Raw genomic sequence first — 20,355 nt, forward strand, 5'->3', positions numbered from 1 at the left:
GATTTGTGAAATCAGAAAAAATGTTGAAACACAGTGTATCGCAAAAACAGAGTCGCTAAATTTTGAATTGAAACAACCGATAATATTAATGTGTGATTTGCGTAGTTAAATATCTGGAAGAATATTTAATTCCCCAATATTAGCGCGCCTAAATAAGGAAGCCTACAGCTACAATGATTCCTTATTTAATGAATTGTCTATATCTTGTAGAAATACTATTAGCATGGCGGGTAATATGCAAACTATGAACATATTTGGTAATATAGTTTCCTATGTGGTATAGGAACGAAAATTTCCCTAATAAAAAGTCAATCTTAATTATTCCCTCCGCTCCACAATAAGTGACCAATTCCCTTTTGACACGCCCATTAAGAAAATACTAAATTTATACAAAAAGCCTAGTATGATTAAACTACCATTAATCAAAAATATTTAATGTAAGGAGTAAGAAAACTTTTTAGGGATATGTACATAAATGTAATTTTGTAAAAATAAATTGAATTCTTTCTTAATTATATAAATGAACATTTATTTTGGACCAAAATAAAAAAGTAAATTGATCACTTATTGTGGACCAATTTGAACAGGATGTAATAGGGGATTGTGAAATTAGGCTCCATTAACGATTGTCACACTCACCCGTTTGGACTGAAGCAGGCAGGCAGGTAGGCTCAGAAAGTATCTAGTATACCCATTACCTAGTATTATGATCAAAAGGATGATAGAAACATGTGGATGGTAATCCATGTCTAACTTCTTCTTTTTCTCACGAAATCTTTAATTAAAAATCTCACGGTAATAACTCACGTCAATATGTCTTTCTGTAAAAGGAAGAAAAATTATATAGACCACAGAAGAGTCAGAGATTTGGACATGCATAACATTTGCAAAGACGCATAGTTTTTTTGTTTTTTTTTTGCAAAACACTATAAATTACTTGTAACTTTCATAGAAGAAAAAAAAGATAATGTTGATGAGTAAAAGGAAGGTGTAGAATTAGGCAAGTCATAAAGAATAATCATTTTAGGCAGAGTTAGGTCGTTTAGTGGTAGGGAGAGGGAATGAAAGAAAGAAAGGTGTAAAAGCCACCCATTTGTTCTGTTTATATTTGGTGTTTATATCAAACAAAATATGTAAGTGTATATGATGATAATACTAAAAATGACCAACAAGAAGATTTTTTTATCTTAGGTATTAATTGTTTGGTGGTAGGGAGTGACGAAATGAAAGGTGTAAAAAGCACCCATAAACAATTGAATGCAAGACACATATTCTGCATAATTTCCTCTCATTTTCCCATCGATAATCTTATCGAATGCAATTCAAAATCAAAAAGTAAATCAAACGCTGCAGATGCGCCTTGGGTAAAAAAAAAACTGACAAGATAAAGTGGAGGGCCACATTTGCCACTTTCTTTTGATAAAGTTCATCGAAAAGTTTAATACTGTGCTAAAAAGGAGAAATGGAGCTTAATTTGCATTGTCAAACTATTTCAGCCAGAAAATTTACTAGTGCCATAGTTCAACTAGCTCTGATTCAGTATTAAGCTGTGAATGCGAAAGTCTCCACTTTTAAACATTTACATATATTTTCAGATCTAACTACAGAATCAATATATAAGACCAAAGTACAGAGAAATTTATAGTACTCAAGTGGATAAATTGAGAAAATTATGCTGTATGTAAAACTTTATGTAATGGAAACATCACCAAATTTTCTACCCAACTTGCCAAATTGTTTTACCGGTGAAGTCCTGATATTAAGGGGTCGTTTGGTATGAGGTATAAGAAGGTATAAGGGTGGTATAAAAATTTAATACCACCTTAATACTCTGTTTGGTTAGCAAACCAGGTATAAGTTATCTCGGTGTTAATTTTAACACTGGGATAGCTTATACTTTATAGAAGGTGGGGTAATTAACACTAGTATAACTTATACCTTGTTCTTAGAAATTATGCAATTGTCATTCTTAATACAGCATACCAAACAATGGATAAACAACAATCCAAACACAACTTATCTCAATATAACTTATACCGGTATAAATCGTATTCCAACCAACGACCCCTGAGAGGAGGAGCAATCTGCCGTTCTTCATGCGTCAGCAGGGAACTGAAGCCGGAACCCTTTCGTTACTTGTTGATTATAATGCTCTAAGAAAAAGATGAAAATTACTGAGGAGCTAAAGGTGATGGGTGTTCCTTAGAGCAACCATCATCAAAATTCTGAGAGTAGCTGTAAGGATCATAGCTAAAGCGGACTGAGCTTCTCCGCCATGACAAAAGTTGCCTCCACCGTGACTTTAACCTCCAATATAACTGCCTAGCAATATAAAGTCCTTGAAAACAATTAACGGGTGCTCTTCTTTCAATACTAACCGATGTAACAGCAGAGCTGCAGTGCGCGACTCTCCATCCCTGACACTTGAACATATGGAGCTTCTTCGAGCTTCCCATCATCAAGACAAGATTTTCAACCTTCACCTGCTTACCACATACAAGAAAGTAGATCTCTATTGGTTTCAGGGAACTTCAAAACCATATTTTTAATGGAATGTGTAAAGAGGAATATAATATATGTGCTTTTCAAGTGTATATATTCCATTCGTAGGCATCAGCTTCGTTACTATTGGATGTCCTTTTCACATAGGCAGTGAGTGGAAATGGCCCACTCATACCAAACGCGACAACTGTGTGTTGCTTCTTGTAGGTCCTGATGGTCCTACCTTCAAAACAGAACAAAAGGCTCTTCCTATTGATGTAACATCATTCTTTTGTACTGATGCACTAATTAAGGATTAGATATATAGAATCTTAACAACACAACACATTCATTGTCCGTCATATTTTCTTTCCCAAAATCATTATGAAAGGAGGAGCTCGTTATGATGTCAAGGGAAGGCCTACCTCAGCACTTATGCGGAAAGAGTCTCCCCATCCTTCCCCCGGGATTGAAAGGACTAATCTCCAAACAAGCAAAAGAAGAACAGATTAAAAGGGGATACGTGTCACAGAATGCTTCGGCATCTTTCCACAGGGTCTCTCTTTGTTTTCCACTTTTTTCTTTTGCTTTAAGGAGTTCCGTTTTGGTTATTCTTTCTTCTTGTCTTGTAATTGGAATAAGAGAAATATAAAAGAAAAAGTGAGCCTTATGAAGGAAGAAGATATCCAAAATTAACCTTTTACCTTCTAATATAATGAGACATGATCCTAATTCAAAGAGTCAACATGAAGCAAAAGTTGAACTCATATTGGACAACGAAGCCGAGGACAGTTTAGGGAATCAAATTAGAGATGCAAATGAAAGAGCAGTAAATAGCTTGACAAGGAAAGGTTTTATCTTGATACTTTGTACATTCCATCTAAAGCAAACACAGCAAGAAGCAACGGAAATACATTTCTGGTGAAGTTTTTATCATGACTAAGGGTCTATATGCCACCATCTTTCACAGCTTATAAAACCCAGGCTCTTCCATCAGTATGACCGCCTTACCAATAGTTGAAACTAAATGGCGAGATGTTCAGTATATATAACAAATAAGCCACAAAAAGAAAGAGGCACAAGTAACACATTTAAGAAGCAAGGCTTACCAATTACTCCTACAAGAGAAATATTGTCAAGTGCTAAATGAAGCAGATTCTATATCAGAACCACCAACATGACAAACATGAAGGCACCAAATTCTCTCAGCCACATCACCTGGAAGTGTTGAACATAAATCAGTACTTAAGAGTAGTATCCCCCAAATAGAAAGAGATTAACGTCTAATATGAAATAAACTATGAGAAGCCAAATAGCAGAAACCAGAAACTTTATTATAGCCTCTGAAAACCCACTATCCATAGAGAAACTATTTAATGCCCGAATCCCGATAAGGTATCAACAACCAGTTGTTGTTCACTAGCAAAATTCTTTTACACTTGGTCCCTCAGTGATCTCTTCTTAAATGATGTCACGGACAAATCAGCCTCAAAAGAAAGCTGCTGACAGGTCCAGCTTCTAAACCAGTATTAGAAGGGTATTAATATTATCCTAATGGCAGGAAACAACTGAGAAACCCCACCAAGAAGGTAAGTAATATTACCTACAGCTAGGTGTAACTGAAACAAGAAAGGTTGCTTATGCCTGAAGACTTTTATCTACTTAAATATAGCTATAATGAATATTTGATTTCCAATCTACCCACCCGTATTCCAGCGTTCCTTCCACAATCTGGTAACTATAAATTAAAAAGAGAAAATTGTTCCCCAAGGCCTAATAATAAAACCTGAACTTCTGGTTACGTGAAAGATATTAACTCAATATTTCACAGAAAGGCCTTCAAGAAGTAGATAAAATAGTCTCTGAAACACTCCAATGCATAGTTTTGCAAGATACTGCCATAGTCCATCAATTTATATATAACATTAGTACAGAATTACAGGAAGGAAGATAGCAAGAAATAATAGCAAACCCACATTCTTTATGCTCCTTCCTTTCCTTAGTACTATTATAGGATCTGCATAAAAGAAAAGCAAGGAAGAATAATCAGTAGAACAAAGCTCTTAGCCAAGATAAGAAGTTGAGGTATAAGATATTCAATATTTAAAAACTGAAAAATCAGTATAACCAAATGAGGCATGCCACATGAAAGAAATTACGTACCTAGTCAACGAAAAATCTCCTATAACTTGAGCATCAAGCTCCGTCAGATATTTTCTGAACAAATTTGACCTGCATTAATTGAACCATCTAATCGTTGATAACCTCCGAAATAATATAAAGTCTGTAAACTCAGCAGTGTAAAGAATTGATCACATGAGAACCCAACAGGTAACAGCATATAATTTGACAGGTATACCAGGAAGGAATTGCAAATGCTGCTAGGACTGGAGATAGTTCCCACAAGAGATATAGCCGATTGTGTAAGAAAACTTCAAGGTACTCTATAATTCCGTTTACCTGTTATAACAAATATAGAAAAGAAAGAAAGGGACTATAAAACCATCCACAGGGAGAATAATAGCGTAAGAATGCTCATTATGTGCAAACTTGACAATGAAGGCATGCCGAAGATAAATGCACACTTTACATACAGTTAAATAAAAGACAGGTTCTAAGATCTAGAGAAAAATTTAGATACACCACATGTTAGAGCAGTAAAAGTTGAATATCTCAAGGTGAACATTCATGTTCTCGCCTGTTTGCAATTTTGCAGATGCTACTTGTAGAGGGTATAGTTTCCAGAGAAAATATAAGTGATAAACTTAAAAAGAAAAATAAAAAAAATAAAAAATGAATAAAATCAAAGAGGACATAAAAACTTCCTCATTAAAAGAGGTGAAATGTTCATCTAACTGGAAATGTGTGATATGAAGACAAGTAGACCTTGCCTTACTTGGAATGTAAGACAATGATTTTTTGAGTACAGATAAATAGTTGATACAGCATAGCTTTGTTGTTTAACACAGTATAAATCAGACCTTTCAGTTTCATTGTTCTCAAATGAATTTTATGTCTTGACAATGATATTTAAAATATAGATACATAGTTGGATAAAGTACAGATTTGTTGTTTAACACAGTATAAACTATACCTTTCAATATCAGAGTTCTCAAATGATTTATATCTTCTAACTAAATACAACCATGTCCCATACTGTTAGTATTTTAGTTTCCTCCCAAAAAGAATTTATGTATATTAGGAAGTAAGAAAGTAAAGTCATGTAATGAGCAAAATATATCATTAAAAAAAAAAAGATGATCTAACCTATGTCTAGATCTATACAGCCGTGTAATACACAGATGATGAACAAATAATACTATCAATTTCAGTTAACCATTGCAAGATGCATATTCATTGGCATGCATGTGCAGCTCTTGCTAATAGACAATGAAGGGATTTGATTACAAGAAAAAATTACCTTTGAGTTCATGATTTCCTCTCTACAGCAAAAGTTTCTACAACCTCTCAGTACCAAGCTATGCACCTCATTGGATAGCCTCGAATTGGTGACGAACTCACAAAAGCTCAACATCAAACGGTCAATTAGAGAACTCCATCTGTCTGCTACACATCCTAGTAACAAGAGCTCCTGCAGAAGTTGGGTTTCAACAAACAAAACTAGTCATATATCAATATAAAATACATGCATTCCCCTCAAAGAAGATCCAGCTAAATATCAGGAAATCCCATACTCTGAGAAGAATTTGCAGCAGCAATCAGTGTAACTATTCAAATTGAACTGATAATTAAGATATCAAAGAGAACGATCCCATATACCACAAAAGATTATTCCAGTGTAGTACTTGAAAAACAGATGTTGGCTAAAAGGGCATATGCTTCAAAACAACAAAATCAAATGATGCAACTTCAGCAGTTTGCTGCGTCAAGGTAAAAATGGTCTAGTTGTACAGTTTAAATAGCATCAATCCATCAAGTCCACCTCAATCCAATACTACTTTAGGTCGGCTATATAAATTATCTATATACTTTCCACTCTATTTGAGAAAAATTCATTCCACTAGGAGTAACTAATTTGTCATTTTGTCTTTCAGGGCAAATTACTTTTCTAAAATCTCACCATTATCCCTTCACTGGCATAAGCTCCTAACAAACAACTAAGTCTTAATACCAACTAGTTGGTATCGCTTGCATTGATCCTTTCCTTCTACTGTATAAGAGATCGTAATCTTTTGAAACAAATTCCTTCCCTGTGATTTTTGTTTTGGAATAGCTTATGTACAACGAAAAAAATAAATTAGAAAAATCTAGAATAACTACCCCTCAGTCCTCCCTCCCTTTCAATTTATATAACACTATTTCTGTTTTGGGATGTTCTAAAACGTTTCTTACCATTTTGTGAATAATATTATGTTATACAACTTCCAGGACTTTCAAGAATTCAACTATTAAGATTTTAAATTTTGATGTGATATTTCCTTTATTAAACTAACTTTTCAATCGTCATTGTACAATAAAAGGGCAGCCCGGTGCACTAAGCTCTCGCTATGTGCGGAGTTCTGGCCGGACCACAAGGGTCTATTGTACGCAGCCTTACCCTACATTTCTGCAAGAGGCTGTTTCCACGGCTCGAACACGTGATCTCCTGGTCACATGACAGCAACTTTACCAGTTACGCTAAAGCTCCCCTTCCACGAGTACAATACACATGTCAAATTAATATCTCAAATTTTGTGCCCAGTCAAAAATCATCATACAAATTGAAACAGAGTAGTAAAATACTCAAAAACTTTCATGTATTGTATAAATGTAGAAAGAAGCCTCAGTCAATTAGAACTAACCAAACTGCTAATTCACTACAGAAAAAAATTCTTTCCATTTTTTAATCTTGTCTATAGCTGAAATGATTAAACGGGTTATTAGTATCTAGCTAAATTCCCCTCCCCAACATTCAAGAGAGAAAATCCCAAAAACGCCCCTTCAGAAGGTGTTCCACTCCCAAAAAACCATGATTTGACTGCACTTCCACTATATCAAGTGCACTTGAACTGTTAGATAATCATAGTAATAACGTCACCATGTCCATAACTATTACAGACATTTTCACCTCATAAAGCTCCTTAGATGTCAGAAATCAATCTATGACTTTTCTTATTCATTATCTTGATGTGTTTGTCAAATAGACTCAGATCTATCCTAAACCTATTGGTCTCACTTTTTCACTTGAATTTACAAAAAAAGACAATTATGTATGCATTACTTACAACTGAATATCAGAATCTTTATTTGCATTATGTAACTTCAAAAGAGGCCATAGACATATTAATCATCATCAAGAAAGATCACCCGTTGGAATTTTGTGATTATAAGGATGATACATACATCATCTAAAATTGTCAAGGTTCAAGTGAATTTGTATATTTCTAACCAAATAACTTGCTTAAGCCCTTTCATTCATTGGCTAATTTGCAAGATTCATATGATTGGCTGGTTATATTTGTAAGATATTGGCAAAGTCCAATTTGTGATTAATTGAGATCCAAGAATGAGGCAGTATAATTGTAAATCTTAAAGAAAAGAAACTGTAATCCAAAAGAAATTGAACCAGAGTAATCCTTTGAAAAAGATAGCTAAATTGACTTACAACTATTTCGCACAAACTATCCTCAGTTTGAGATGATAGATCTATCCGCTGAAACACTTGAATCCATTGGCTCTTTGGGGCAGAAAACAGCAGGCTGGCACCTGAGACCAGTCTAATAGTTCTCTTGTCAAGCAAATATGTGAGGTTCCTCGATTTCCATGAATTCCAGGCCACAGAACCAATTGGTCTTTCTTCAGTCCTTGGGGCATTAACAAGAAAAGACTTTATTTTCTGCTGCACTACAATGACATTTCATATTTTTTATAAGGAAAGTAATTTTATTAATAATGGGAAAAGCTACCGTATACGGTATAGCAAAAAAGTAGAGGAACTACATCAAAACATGATTCTCTACAAAAGACACCCAGTCATCTATACATGATCAAGAGAACAAATCAGATTTTGTGACAATGGCAGTAAATCCGTCGTTCTGAGCCGAGGGTCTATCGGAAACAGCCTCTCTGTCCTACCGGGGCACGGATAAGGTCTGCGTACACATTACCCTCCCCAGACCCCACTATGTGGGATTTTACTGGGTAGTTGTTGTTGTTGTTGTTGTTGACAATGGCAGTAATCAAGCTTCTTACATACTACTGCCACTCCACTGTATTCTTTAGTATTAAAGCTCACATTTACAGTTTAAGAGGTTAAATCTTTAGCCTCTCCGACCAACTATAGAGAAGTAGCATGAAAATGAGATCATGTTAGACATCATCAAATAAAAAGTATGATTAATGTGCGGTTAAATTGATAGATGGTTTACTGAATTTGAACTATCATGTATGATTTACTATTCCAAAAGGGTACTGCAGATAGTTGTGAATGCAGATGCTACTGGACTAAGAAATACGGGTTTTTTTAATACCTGTGGTGTCCAGGTCAGCTTGCACGCACCTCAACTAATTCCACAAGGTATCCACTACCTTCCACAGCAGGTACCGGGTAACTCTGTCCACCAAGGCTTAGACAAATGGGAAGAAATCACCTAGTACTTTTTGCCTTTGCTGGGATTTGAAGATGAGACCTCGTGGTTCTCAAACCACTTCATTGACCACTAGACCACACCTTTGGGTGCAAGAAATAAGGATTTTATATTATAGCCAAGAAGTCGGAGCTGTTATAGTGATTTTTCGTCATACAGAATCCAGATTGTTTATAGAAATGTGAGCAACATGCTCCTTTTCAGTGAAAAGTCGTAAGGTGCGTAGAATGGTTTTTTATTTAACTTCAAAGGTTTTGGGGTTTGAAAATTGTCCTATGTTACAAAAGAAAACCCCAAATAAGACCGAACAACACGATAAGAAACTACTCCAGCTTTGCCATGATGTAGAAGAAGCTCAGACATTTTACTTTTAATTTCTTTGAAAAGGACACATATGCTTATAGAATTCATGAGGCTTACACACAAAACGCCGACCTGAAAAATGGCCTTCAAGTTAGTTAAAAAGACAGAGAGTCTACATAACTTACATGAAATTTGTTGTATGCTTCACTTTTACATTCAAGGCATTGTTGTCCTCCCTCTCATATAGATCTCTTAAGCCACTAGACAAAACATCCAAGCCTGTCTCTGCTGAAGATATCAATGAAATTGTTAGTTGTCTCCTTTCAAGCGTGTGTGCAGTGAAGAGAGAAAACCCACAGCTTATTGAATCATCAGCTTGTCCACTTGGAGAAGAATTTGGCGACGAGTTTATGGATTCCTCCATTAGAAAATTTCTCTCATTAATAAAATCATTCCTAGATGTATTACACATCAAGGTTTCAAAATATCCATTGAGGGATCTACCATCTGTCTTCTGGTGCATGTGATAGTCCATCTCAACATTTGCAGTCAGTAAAGCTTTGAGGTGTCCATCCCTCAGTGGGAAGGCACTGATGAGATGTTCTAACATGAAATCCCTCGCTTTACTAAGGACCTTCGAGGAAACATGTGCTATACCCTGTTAAAAATATTAAGCTATGAAAGCCTTTCCTCTTTTCAGAATTATTAAGTCGCAGGAGAAAATAATGTAAACTGATGGAACGAAGATAGGAGATGCAAAAGCATAAAAAACAAACTAAAAGATAATTTATCAGGGACATGTACGAAATCCACTACCTGGGGGAAACTTGGATGAGATGCCATTTCACATAAAGCTGTATCAAGCTCCTCCAAAGAGTCTCTATAGTCATCTGAGCTACTCAGGTCCCTCATCACCTGTACCAAAGGAAGAACGACGTGATTAGATTGAGGAAAGCTACAAAGTTCTATATATGAACTGTCCTCCAAGAAAGTAGCATGGATGCGGAAAAAAACAAAAGTAGACATCTCAATGACCAATCCAACGCATCAATATTTTCCACCAAAATAGCAAAAATAAGCATTTCGTGATCTATGATCAAACATTAGCACCAAAAAAACACATCTATAATTTTCATGGAAACAAACTGCAACTGAGGAACTGTCTCTTCATTTCTTTTCATAATTGAGACAGTTATTCTTGAAAACAAATATAAAAAAAAGGTAGAGCCAACAGCAATGTTAACTATTGATGATGACTGCATAATAGGAGAATATAAATCAACCAATCAATTACACTGCAATCCCAAACTAGTTGGAACCAACCATATGAATCCTCTCTCTATCCATTCCACCCTTACATTACTCCAACCCTCCCCCTTTACCTGAACTTAGAACCAACTATGGGCTTTTCACATGCGAAGTTAACATAAAAACTGTTTCAATTTCAGTTTTTAGATTCATAATAATAATATCATACTCCCTTGTTCCATTTTATATGGCATTAACTCCTTATTAGTTTGTTCGAAAAAGGAATTGCACCTTTCTACAATATAACTTTAAACTTCTTTGTTTACATTAATGGCATGCTTTTACAACCATAGAAATCTCAAAAAAATAAAATAAGTGCAGAACATCAACTTCAAGAATTTAGCAGACAGGTTAACAGCAATTTCACCGCAGTTTTAACAACAATACTCTCCGCATATAACAAAACAGAGTAAAAATGAACTAAAATTCTGGACTTTGTAACGTTTGATTAAAGAGGGGCGTGAGGCACTGACATCCTGGAGAAAGAGAGCCCATTGAAGCGCTTTATTGATATTAAGGGAATCCCAGTGAGCAATACGACCAGATGATTGATACCTAGAAGCAAGATTCACCATTTCTATGAACCCTTTCACCGCTTTCAGCAAATCTTCCAGGGACAAATCTGGGTATGACCAACCCGCCATTTTCCCAGCCGATACTTTTCCCGCCTTATTCAGTGAGGCGGATGTACTTTGAAATGGGAGTGGAAGCAGTTTTCCCTCAATTAACCATGTAATTAAATGTTTGTACTCGGGCGGCGGCGGACCCATCCTTAAGATTTATTGGAGCATAAATTTTTATATACAAAATTAATACAATTATAACAAATAATAAATATAGTGGGCGTTTGGACATAAGAATTGTAATTTTCAAAAAAAAAAAAAATTAAGTGAAAATAGTATTTGAAAATTAGAGTTATGTTTAGACATGAATATAATTTTGGATTGTTTTTGATAATTTTTATGGGTGATCTGAGTGAAAATTTTGAAAAACAGCTTTTTGAAATTTTTCAAATTTCAAGTGAAAATTGCAAATTTTATGGCCAAACAACATTTCAAAAAAAAAAATGAAAAATTTTGGAAAAAAAAAAGTAAAAAAACTCTTATATCCAAACAGGCTCATAAACTCATAACTAAATTAAAAATGCTAAAAAGTAATCAAATGATTATTTTCTTTTTTCAACTATCTTTACATCTTGCAACCCACTAACTAAAAATTAACCGAGATATAGGAACAAGAAGTTGAGTTTTAGAAGTTAGAGGTCGTAAAGTATTGAATTGAATTTGAGAATAGAGAAACTTCATGATAAATGCTGTTCAAGTGATAAGTCATAACATAAGATACTGTTTGTTTCACTTATTGGGATCTTATTCTAAATGTTTAGATCTCAACCCACACGTGTATTTAATTTGCTTCTTTACCACCGCTTCTTTGTTTTAATTTGATTGAATGTTCGTTGAATCATACATTTACAAAGTCTTATAGCCCGTTTGGCCAAGCTTTTTTTTTGGGCTAGAAATGTTTTTTTAAAATTAAAAGTGCTTTTTTTCAAAAATTAATGTGTTTGGCCAAGCTTTTGGAATGAAAAAAAGTGTTTTTGAAGAAAAGCCGAAAAAAGTAGCAGAGAGGGTATCTTAGTGTGTCAAAGTTCTCGAGGGCCTCAAGGACCTAGGGCAGTGCTCACACCAAAGCCCTTTTAAAGATCAACAGCTTGTGCAGCGTGGAATAACCAGTCCCAGTGTGTCAAAGTTCATAGGGGTTTCATGGACTCCAAAGCAATGCTCACACTGGAGGGGCAGGACCATAGTTGTTCTAAGAATTTGAAGTGGATAGTGATTTACAAAGGCAGTTTTAAACTTTCAGGAAACCATTATCTCCAAAAGCACTTTTTTGAAAAGCACTTTTGAGAAAAATACACTTAGAAGCAGTTTTTAAAAGCTTGACCAAACACTAATTGCTGCTCAGAAGTGTTTTTCAAATTAATTAGCCAAACGCAAACTTCTTCTCACCAAAAATACTTTTGAGAAAAGCATTTTTAAGAAATACACTTTTAAATAAGCTGATTTTTGCAGCTTGACCAAACATGCTATTAATATCGTATAGGTGTTGTTAGGGGCGTATTCAAAGGGTGAGTATTGGTTCACCTAAATTCATATTTCTTTTCCTAGATCATGTATAATAAATCTTCTCTCTTTTTACACGTAGGCATTTGTTATTTTCTCCTTTCTTTTTTCAGAAAATTAAATCTTTTTTTTTCTTTGTTTGATTTTGTCTTTCAAAATCCCCAAGACGAAACATTGGAATATTTATCATATAATTATAGAGAATAGATACATAAGTCTGATAAATTCATAACAAGAATCTAAAGATTAAACCTATCAAATATAAATTTTGGTTTATGATCCACCCTCTTTATTATAATACGCCTTTGGGTGTTGTTAATCCAAAATTCTTATGAAGATAGACTTTCCATCGCTATTTTGCCGACTCCCACTGCACAAACACTACATCCACCCACCACCATCCTCGTCGTCACTACCAACCTTTTCTCCTTTATTTTAAACTCCTTATTTCCCTTTCCCATCTCTTCTATTAAAATTAAATTAAATTAAAAATACAAATAAGGAATTAGTAATTAAAAGTGATTTTCATTATATAGAGAAGAGCTATAGTAATGAAAAGGTTAGTTTTGAGATTTTATCTAACATTTTGCTGATATGATATTTGGTTATTATTCTTATTAAATTCTATATTTATTAATTTTTAAATAAAGACAAAATACAAATTCAAATACTAAAAGAACAAACAGTTCTAATTATTTTATTCATATTTCGAAATAAAATCTAATGACACTCATATTCAAGTATATTTAACCTTCAAGGAAAAAAGCCCCAAAGACAAGGGAATCGTAAAATATAAAGGTAAAATCGAACCACAACAAGCAATGGTGGATTCATGATCTTAATCTCAAGTGAATAATGATTCACATCATACTGTTATTTGACGACAGGACATAAAAACTTATACAATATCTTTAGAAAAAATAATTGTCCACCATGTAGTTTAAGAGGAGGGCAGTGAGTTTACCCTTGGCCTTATAAATCTTCAAAGTTAACAGACTACTTTTTCAAAGAGAAAAATGAAGAGCCTACATAATGAATCAGCAAGTCCGGAGACCAGTAAAGACTACAGTGATAAATAAACTACATAGGGAGAGACAAATGAACATGCTTAATGCTTAGCAGCTTAAGTAAGATTCAAATGCTTGTCTGTCTCGATGACCATCCAGATTAGGTAGACAGACACTATTGTATCTCCAAAAAAGGCCATGAAAGGATTCAAGCATTCATCGAAGAGATTCAAGCATTGACAGAAGAGCAATTACCACTACTAATGAGAAGAAACATATTAATACTTCTGTATCCATTGTGATAAATGCACTAAACCATGGAAATTATAACATTCGATTTCTTTGATGGGTGAAAACCAATTAGTACTGCAAAATTCTGAGCAATAATTCTTACTAAGACAAAGCCCTTGGATATTCAAAAACTTGATGAAAAACCAACAAAACGAGAACTGTTAACTACTTAGCAACCCTACTTCTACACAATAGCATTGGCAGCACTTGCAATCCTAGGCCAAAGATCAGCACATTCTTTTCCAATTGGGCCAGTGATGGCAGACCCTACAAATAAAACATAAAACATTATAAGAATAGGCAAGGAAAAGAGCAAGACAGGTTCATATAATTGAGGTCCTAAAATATCAGTCGACAGAAGAAAGCAATGTATTAAGGGGTTAATCGAAGCAGCTTGAATCTTCAGGGAGGGAGACTTCAAAATATAATCAAGCATGTATTTTTAAGGGTATTTATGATACCCTCTAAAATAAAAATCTGCACTATTCAAAGTAGACTGAGTTTACCTTTCATTTCACCCTTGGGGTTCACAATCACACCAGCATTATCTGCAGAACCCAAAAACAAATGAATCAGAGACAGGTTTTCATGTGTCTTTTTAGAAGACATGCACCAGCAGAAACTGACATTGTCTAAGCTAATAAGATAATAATATTAATGCAAACATAACACAGTGGCTCACACAGAAACAAAACTGGCAAGCCATCTCACAAAGGGGAGACAGAATTGCGACTGAATAGACAGAAAAGATCGATCGATCAACTTTTTGTCAACCAAAACAAACAGCACCAGCAAGAGGGACTAAACAAACTCATGACAGCAAAGCCCTGAAAAGAGCCTCAATACTGAATCAGTTAGGGGCTTGGGTTGGGCTATATGAATCTATATATCCATTCCAATATATTCTAGTTCATTCAAGCAGAAAGACTGTAAATAACAGCTAATGTAGCAGCTCAAACAATATAAATTGAAATCCAGCAGTTAATGAATAAGGAAATAAAGCCACCCATTCATCATTAATATAATTAGTCGGATTTTTAGATACATCTCTCAAATAATACTAGCTACTTCCGCATCATAACAGTCACCACCTCCTTTCAAACTCATCATAAAGCCATAACAAGTAACCATAAACAAAATATTAACAGAGGAAAACACAAAAATTCAGCTCATTACAGCTTTGTAACTTGAAAAAAAAATAGGAAACGCATCACAAGAGCAAAATACAACTACACAAATCCCCCATATTCAATCCACTATATTCAAGCACATTTTCAAAAACGAAATAAGGACAAGGATACTTTGACAATATACCTTCGAAGTACATGAAAACGCCGTCCTTTCGGCGCCAGGGCTTGCGCTGACGAACAATGACAGCTGGCATAACCTTCTTCCTAAGATCTGGCTTACCCTTCTTAACAGTAGCCATAACCATGTCACCAACACAAGCTGAAGGCAACCTGTTAAGCCTTCCTTTGATCCCTTTCACTGAAATGATGTACAGGTTCTTAGCACCTGTGTTATCGGCGCAGTTCACCGTCGCCGCCACCGGCAGACCCAGTGACATTCTGAACTTGTTCCCAGCGGAACCTCCTCGTCCTTAAAAGTTAGTAAAACACATTTTTCAGAAATTGAAAAAAAAATACAACTAATGATAGAAAGAAGTGGAATAAGGTTGAATGATACCTCGCTTCGACATTGCGGACGGTGTCGATCTTCACGGCACTCTCTCTATGCACCGAAAACTGAAGAGAAAATGGTATTTGGAGGCGTTAGGGTTTTATATAACTATATCTGCAAATTTGATTAGGGCTTTGTTTTTCTTCTATAACCATGAGCGCCAGTCCAGTGCCCTGGTGGCTCGTTTGGCCCAGTTATGATTAAGAAATTAAGGCCTGTTGTTTGGCCCAATTGTACAGTTTTGCGTCACTCGTTCACTTTTAAAAAAGATTAATTGATACTCAATTTTTTGGATAACTTCATACATACATTTTTTTTTTCTTCTTCTAAGTTGCAAAATTTGTTGTTGTTTTGACAAGTTGTTGATTGAGATTTGTTTTTATGATTTTTGAAAGTTATGTTTCAAATTTGAGCTCATCTAGGTTAGATTTGGACATTGAATAATGTATTGGATTATTGAAACGAAGAATAAGTTTAGAACTTGCGATTCAAAATCTGAAATTGCATTCAATATATTGAACTACTTATAATTCAAATTTCTAAAGTTGCATTTGAAAGATAGAAGAACTTAATATTTGATTTCTGAAATTGTATTGAAGAGATTGAACTACTTCAGATTCCAATTTCTGAAGTCGCATTTGAAATATAGAAAAACTTCATATTTGATTTATGAAGTCGCATTGGAAAGATTGAACTATTTCAAATCCGAGCGAGTATACTTTATAAATTTTTGTGCAATAGGGATATAACTGGGTGATTTGCAGTCGTACCCTATTTTTATGCCACTCTTTAACCTATACCCTATTTTAAAAACTATTGATTTTGTAACCAACTAACAAAAAATTCGTAATAATATGACCATTATACCCCTTCCAAAATATATAAAAGATGCATCAAGCATACCCATAATCAAATTCCACATCTTCTCCGTATTTCCTCCATCGGTCCATCTCTTCTGAGATCGCCTCTCGCAAACCAGATTCAAATTTCAAATTCAAAATTACAAAATACATTGTAAGTATTCAAATTCATCTTCAGAATTCAAAATAGTTTGTGAATTACATGTTTTCTAATTGATTGATTGAAATTGTTTGACGAACTTCACTGATATGCTAAATTTGCATTCTAAATCTATTTGACGATGAATTCTAACATTCTAATCCGACAAATATGTTGAAACACGCTGAAGTTATTTAGTTCATATCTAAAAAATTCAGCAAAACGAGCTGGCAAATAACACAACGAAGAAAAAATTATATTAAAATATTATATGAGTGTTTTAATATTTAAAACGCCTATGCGCAAAAAACTTCGGCATAGGCGCCGAAGTTTTTAGTTAATATTTAAAAACTTCAGCAGGATGAGCTGAAGTTTTCCTATTACACTGGGTAAAAAAAATAAAACATCAATTAAAATTTCATATTGCACAAAAAACTTCGGCATAGGTGCTGAAATTTTTTAGTTAATATTTATAAACTTCAGCAAGAGGAGCTGAAGTTTTCCTATTACACTGGGTAAAAAAAATAAAACATCAATTAAAATTTCATATTGCACAAAAAACTTCGGCATAGGTGCTGAAGTTTTTTAGTTAATATTTAAAAACTTCAGCAGGAGGAGCTGAAGTTTTCCTTCTGCACTGGGTAAAAAATAAAACATAAATTAAAATTTCATATTGCACAAAAAACTTCAGCACAGGTGCTGAAGTTCTTTAGTTAATCTGTAAAAACTTCGGCTAATGGAGCTGAAGTTTTTCTCCCGCACTATGTATTTTATTATCAGTTTTTGGAAAAACTTCATACCAAAAAATGCTTATGTTTTCAGGAATATGTAAAATATTTTTCATATAATTTTTTGTATGCTGAAGTTTTTTTAGTTCATCTGCTAAAAATGCTTAATATTTTGTGGTGTAATATGTAATTTTCGGATAAATTTTTGTTAATTGTTCTGTTATTTTCTAAGTTTAAAAAGAATTTTTAGTTCATGCTTGAAGTTTTCATCAAGCACTGTGTATTTTATTATGTTTTTTTGAAAAAACTTCATACCAAAAAATGCTTGATTAGTTTTTGTTAATTCCTGCTGAAGTTATGTAGTTCATTTCCTCTGCTATTTTTCGACTTTGAATAGAATTAATATTAAAAAAAACGCAGAAAAAAACTTAAAACAAAAACTGAATATTTCATTAAATATCAAAAAAGATAAATTAAATTACATAAATAACAAAATAAACATAAATAACAAAAAGAAAAACTAATCGTCCATATCATCATCATCATCATCATCATCGTCGTCGTCACTACCAGATGGACGAGAATCTTCATAAGCACGATTATCAAATCTTGCATACATCACAAGCGTATCAAGCTTGTTGTTAATTTCTTCCAGCTCCCTATCGTACTTGTGTATGAGCTCATCCAGTTTCAGCTTGTGACAACCCGGCCAGTCGTCTCATGAGTTACTACTCCATTTTCCCTATTTCTGCTTCTTTATGCTTCGTTATCCGTGTTTATGTGGCCGAGTTGATTGGTTTGCGTTTGATGTGATTTTGGTAAGAAATAAGACACTTAGTCTCTTTTAAGAAGGCTTAAGTTGAAAAAGTCAACCGGATGTTGACTTATGTCATTTGGGATGTGTGTGCAAAATTTCAGGTCATTTTGATGTGTTTTGGTTGGGTTTTTGATCGAAAACGTATTTCGGAAGATTTTAGAAAATTAGGCTTGAATTCGATATGATTTAGTAGATTTGGTGTTGTTTGAGGTGTATTGATGATTGGAACAAGTTTGAATAAGGTATTGGGTCATGTTTGTGTTTTTGGTTGAGGTCTCGGGGGCCTCGAGGTGATTTCGGATGGTTAACGGGAAGATTTGAACTTGAATGATTGCAGAAAGTGCGCTGCTTCTGGTGTTTTCGCACCTGCGGCTTGGGAACCGCAGATGCGGTGCTGCACGTGTGAGGGGAAAAGCCGCAGATGCGAAGTTTGGGCTGGGGAGCAGTTTCCGCAGAAGCGGTCGAGGTGGCCGCATCTGCTAAGCTGCAGATGCGGAAGACCAATCGCAGAAGCGGCTTTTGGAATTTTAATGAGAAACCGCAGAAGCAGTTGGTTAGACCACAAATGCGGTACCGCAGGTGCGGTAAAGGGGTCGCAGATGCGAAAACCCCTCGGCAGAATGTATATATGTCTCTTCTTCGCGATTTTTAAAGGGTTTAACCATTTTTAACTTCGGACTTAGAGTTTTTGGGCGATTTTGAAGAGAGATTTCAAGGGAACTTTGGTAAGGTAAGGATTTTGGACTTAAAACACACTTCTATGGTGGTATTTCATGAATTAGGACTGAAATTTAAGGAATTAATGGACTAAGAATGGAGGTTTAGGGCTTGAGTTTAAGAGGGCTTAAATTAAGGATTTGAGGGGTCAATTGAACTCCGATTCTGGTGTTTTTGATATGTATGAACTCGTGGGGAGATAAGGAATCTAATGATGTAAAAATTTCTAAGTTTCGAGAAGTGGGCTCGGGGCTCGGGTTTTGCCAATTTCGAGATTTTTGACATTTTTTGATTTTTTTCGCTTGGGCTTTGTTCCCTTAGCATATTGTGATGTATTCGTTTTGGTTTTGGTCGGATTCGACGCATGAGGAGGCCGATTTGAGAGGCAAGGGCACAGTGAGCTAGAGATTTAGCCGGTTCGAGGTGAGTAATGAATGTAAATGATGTCCTGAGGATTTGAAACCCCGAATTTGCACATCATAGTGCTTTATTGAGGTGAGACACGCGCTTGATGATGAGCGTGAGGTCGTTTACTATTGGGGATTGTGACTTGGTCCGTCCTGAGTGACGCTTTTACCGCGTATTTGATTAAAGCTTATTTGTTATCCTCATTATTTGGATTGATTACCATATTTGGGCTTCGTGCCAACTATTTGAACCCTCCAGGGAGTTTTATCACTATTTCCTCACTGTTTAGACTTACTACTTGAACTCAGTCGTACCGTTTTCCACTATTTTACAACTCAACCACTTTTACTCGGTTTTTGAAACTAAAAAGATATATTAAATAATGTTTTGGTCTGAGAACTAGTGTTTTACTAAATGCCCGAGAGGCTTATATGATTTTTGGACTGAGTATGGCCAAGGGCCAGATGTGAGGATACTATGGGATCGGGCTGCGCGCCGCAACAGTATTATGTTGATATTGATATGAGGCCGAGGGCCTAGTTGATGCCACGAGATGGCTTGATATTGCGTTTGGGCCGTAAGGGGCCCCTCCCGGAGTCTACACACCCTAGTGAGCGCCGTCGATTATAAATATACGGATCGGGCTGCACGCCGCAGCGGGTACTATTGGGTACCGTTCTATGTGTTGATTTTCATTATATGTTTGTCACTTAACTGCCTACTTGTTGTAGCATCTCCATATTTCGTTTCCATTGATTTATTGCTTTCATATTACTTGTTTAAATTGCCGCATTATAGATTACTCTATGATTTCCGTGATTTCTTATTCTCAGTCATTATTTATGCTTATTACTCACTGGGTCGGAATACTCACATTACTCCTTGCACCTTGCGTGCAGATCTAGG

General features: G+C 35.1%; 2 protein-coding genes across 3 annotated transcripts; both read right to left on the reverse strand.

Annotated features, from left to right (window-relative positions):
- Positions 1-2,377: 2,377 nt before the first annotated feature.
- On the reverse strand, positions 2,378-11,439 carry LOC104236593 (uncharacterized). 2 transcript variants are annotated; one of them, XM_070156227.1, is made up of 11 exons: positions 11,153-11,439; positions 10,188-10,286; positions 9,729-10,029; positions 9,557-9,659; positions 8,087-8,285; positions 5,903-6,073; positions 4,841-4,941; positions 4,645-4,713; positions 4,458-4,498; positions 3,591-3,699; positions 2,378-2,483 (listed from the first exon to the last, which is right to left on the reverse strand). In XM_070156227.1, exons 1-10 carry the CDS (start codon positions 11,321-11,323, stop codon positions 3,617-3,619), a joined length of 1,338 nt encoding a protein of 445 aa, XP_070012328.1. In that variant the 5' UTR covers positions 11,324-11,439; the 3' UTR covers positions 2,378-2,483; positions 3,591-3,616. The 2 variants fall into 2 exon arrangements, with proteins under 2 accessions (XP_070012328.1, XP_070012327.1); XM_070156226.1 differs by having other exon boundaries at positions 9,557-10,029.
- Positions 11,440-14,085: 2,646 nt separating this feature from the next.
- Positions 14,086-15,898, reverse strand: LOC104236595 (large ribosomal subunit protein uL14-like). Its single transcript, XM_009790550.2, has 4 exons — positions 15,787-15,898; positions 15,415-15,699; positions 14,607-14,648; positions 14,086-14,367 (listed from the first exon to the last, which is right to left on the reverse strand). Exons 1-4 carry the CDS (start codon positions 15,797-15,799, stop codon positions 14,285-14,287), a joined length of 423 nt encoding a protein of 140 aa, XP_009788852.1. The 5' UTR covers positions 15,800-15,898; the 3' UTR covers positions 14,086-14,284.
- Positions 15,899-20,355: the final 4,457 nt, after the last annotated feature.

The sequence above is a fragment of the Nicotiana sylvestris genome, chromosome 9, assembly GCF_000393655.2.
Source record: "Nicotiana sylvestris chromosome 9, ASM39365v2, whole genome shotgun sequence".
NCBI lineage: Eukaryota > Viridiplantae > Streptophyta > Magnoliopsida > Solanales > Solanaceae > Nicotiana > Nicotiana sylvestris.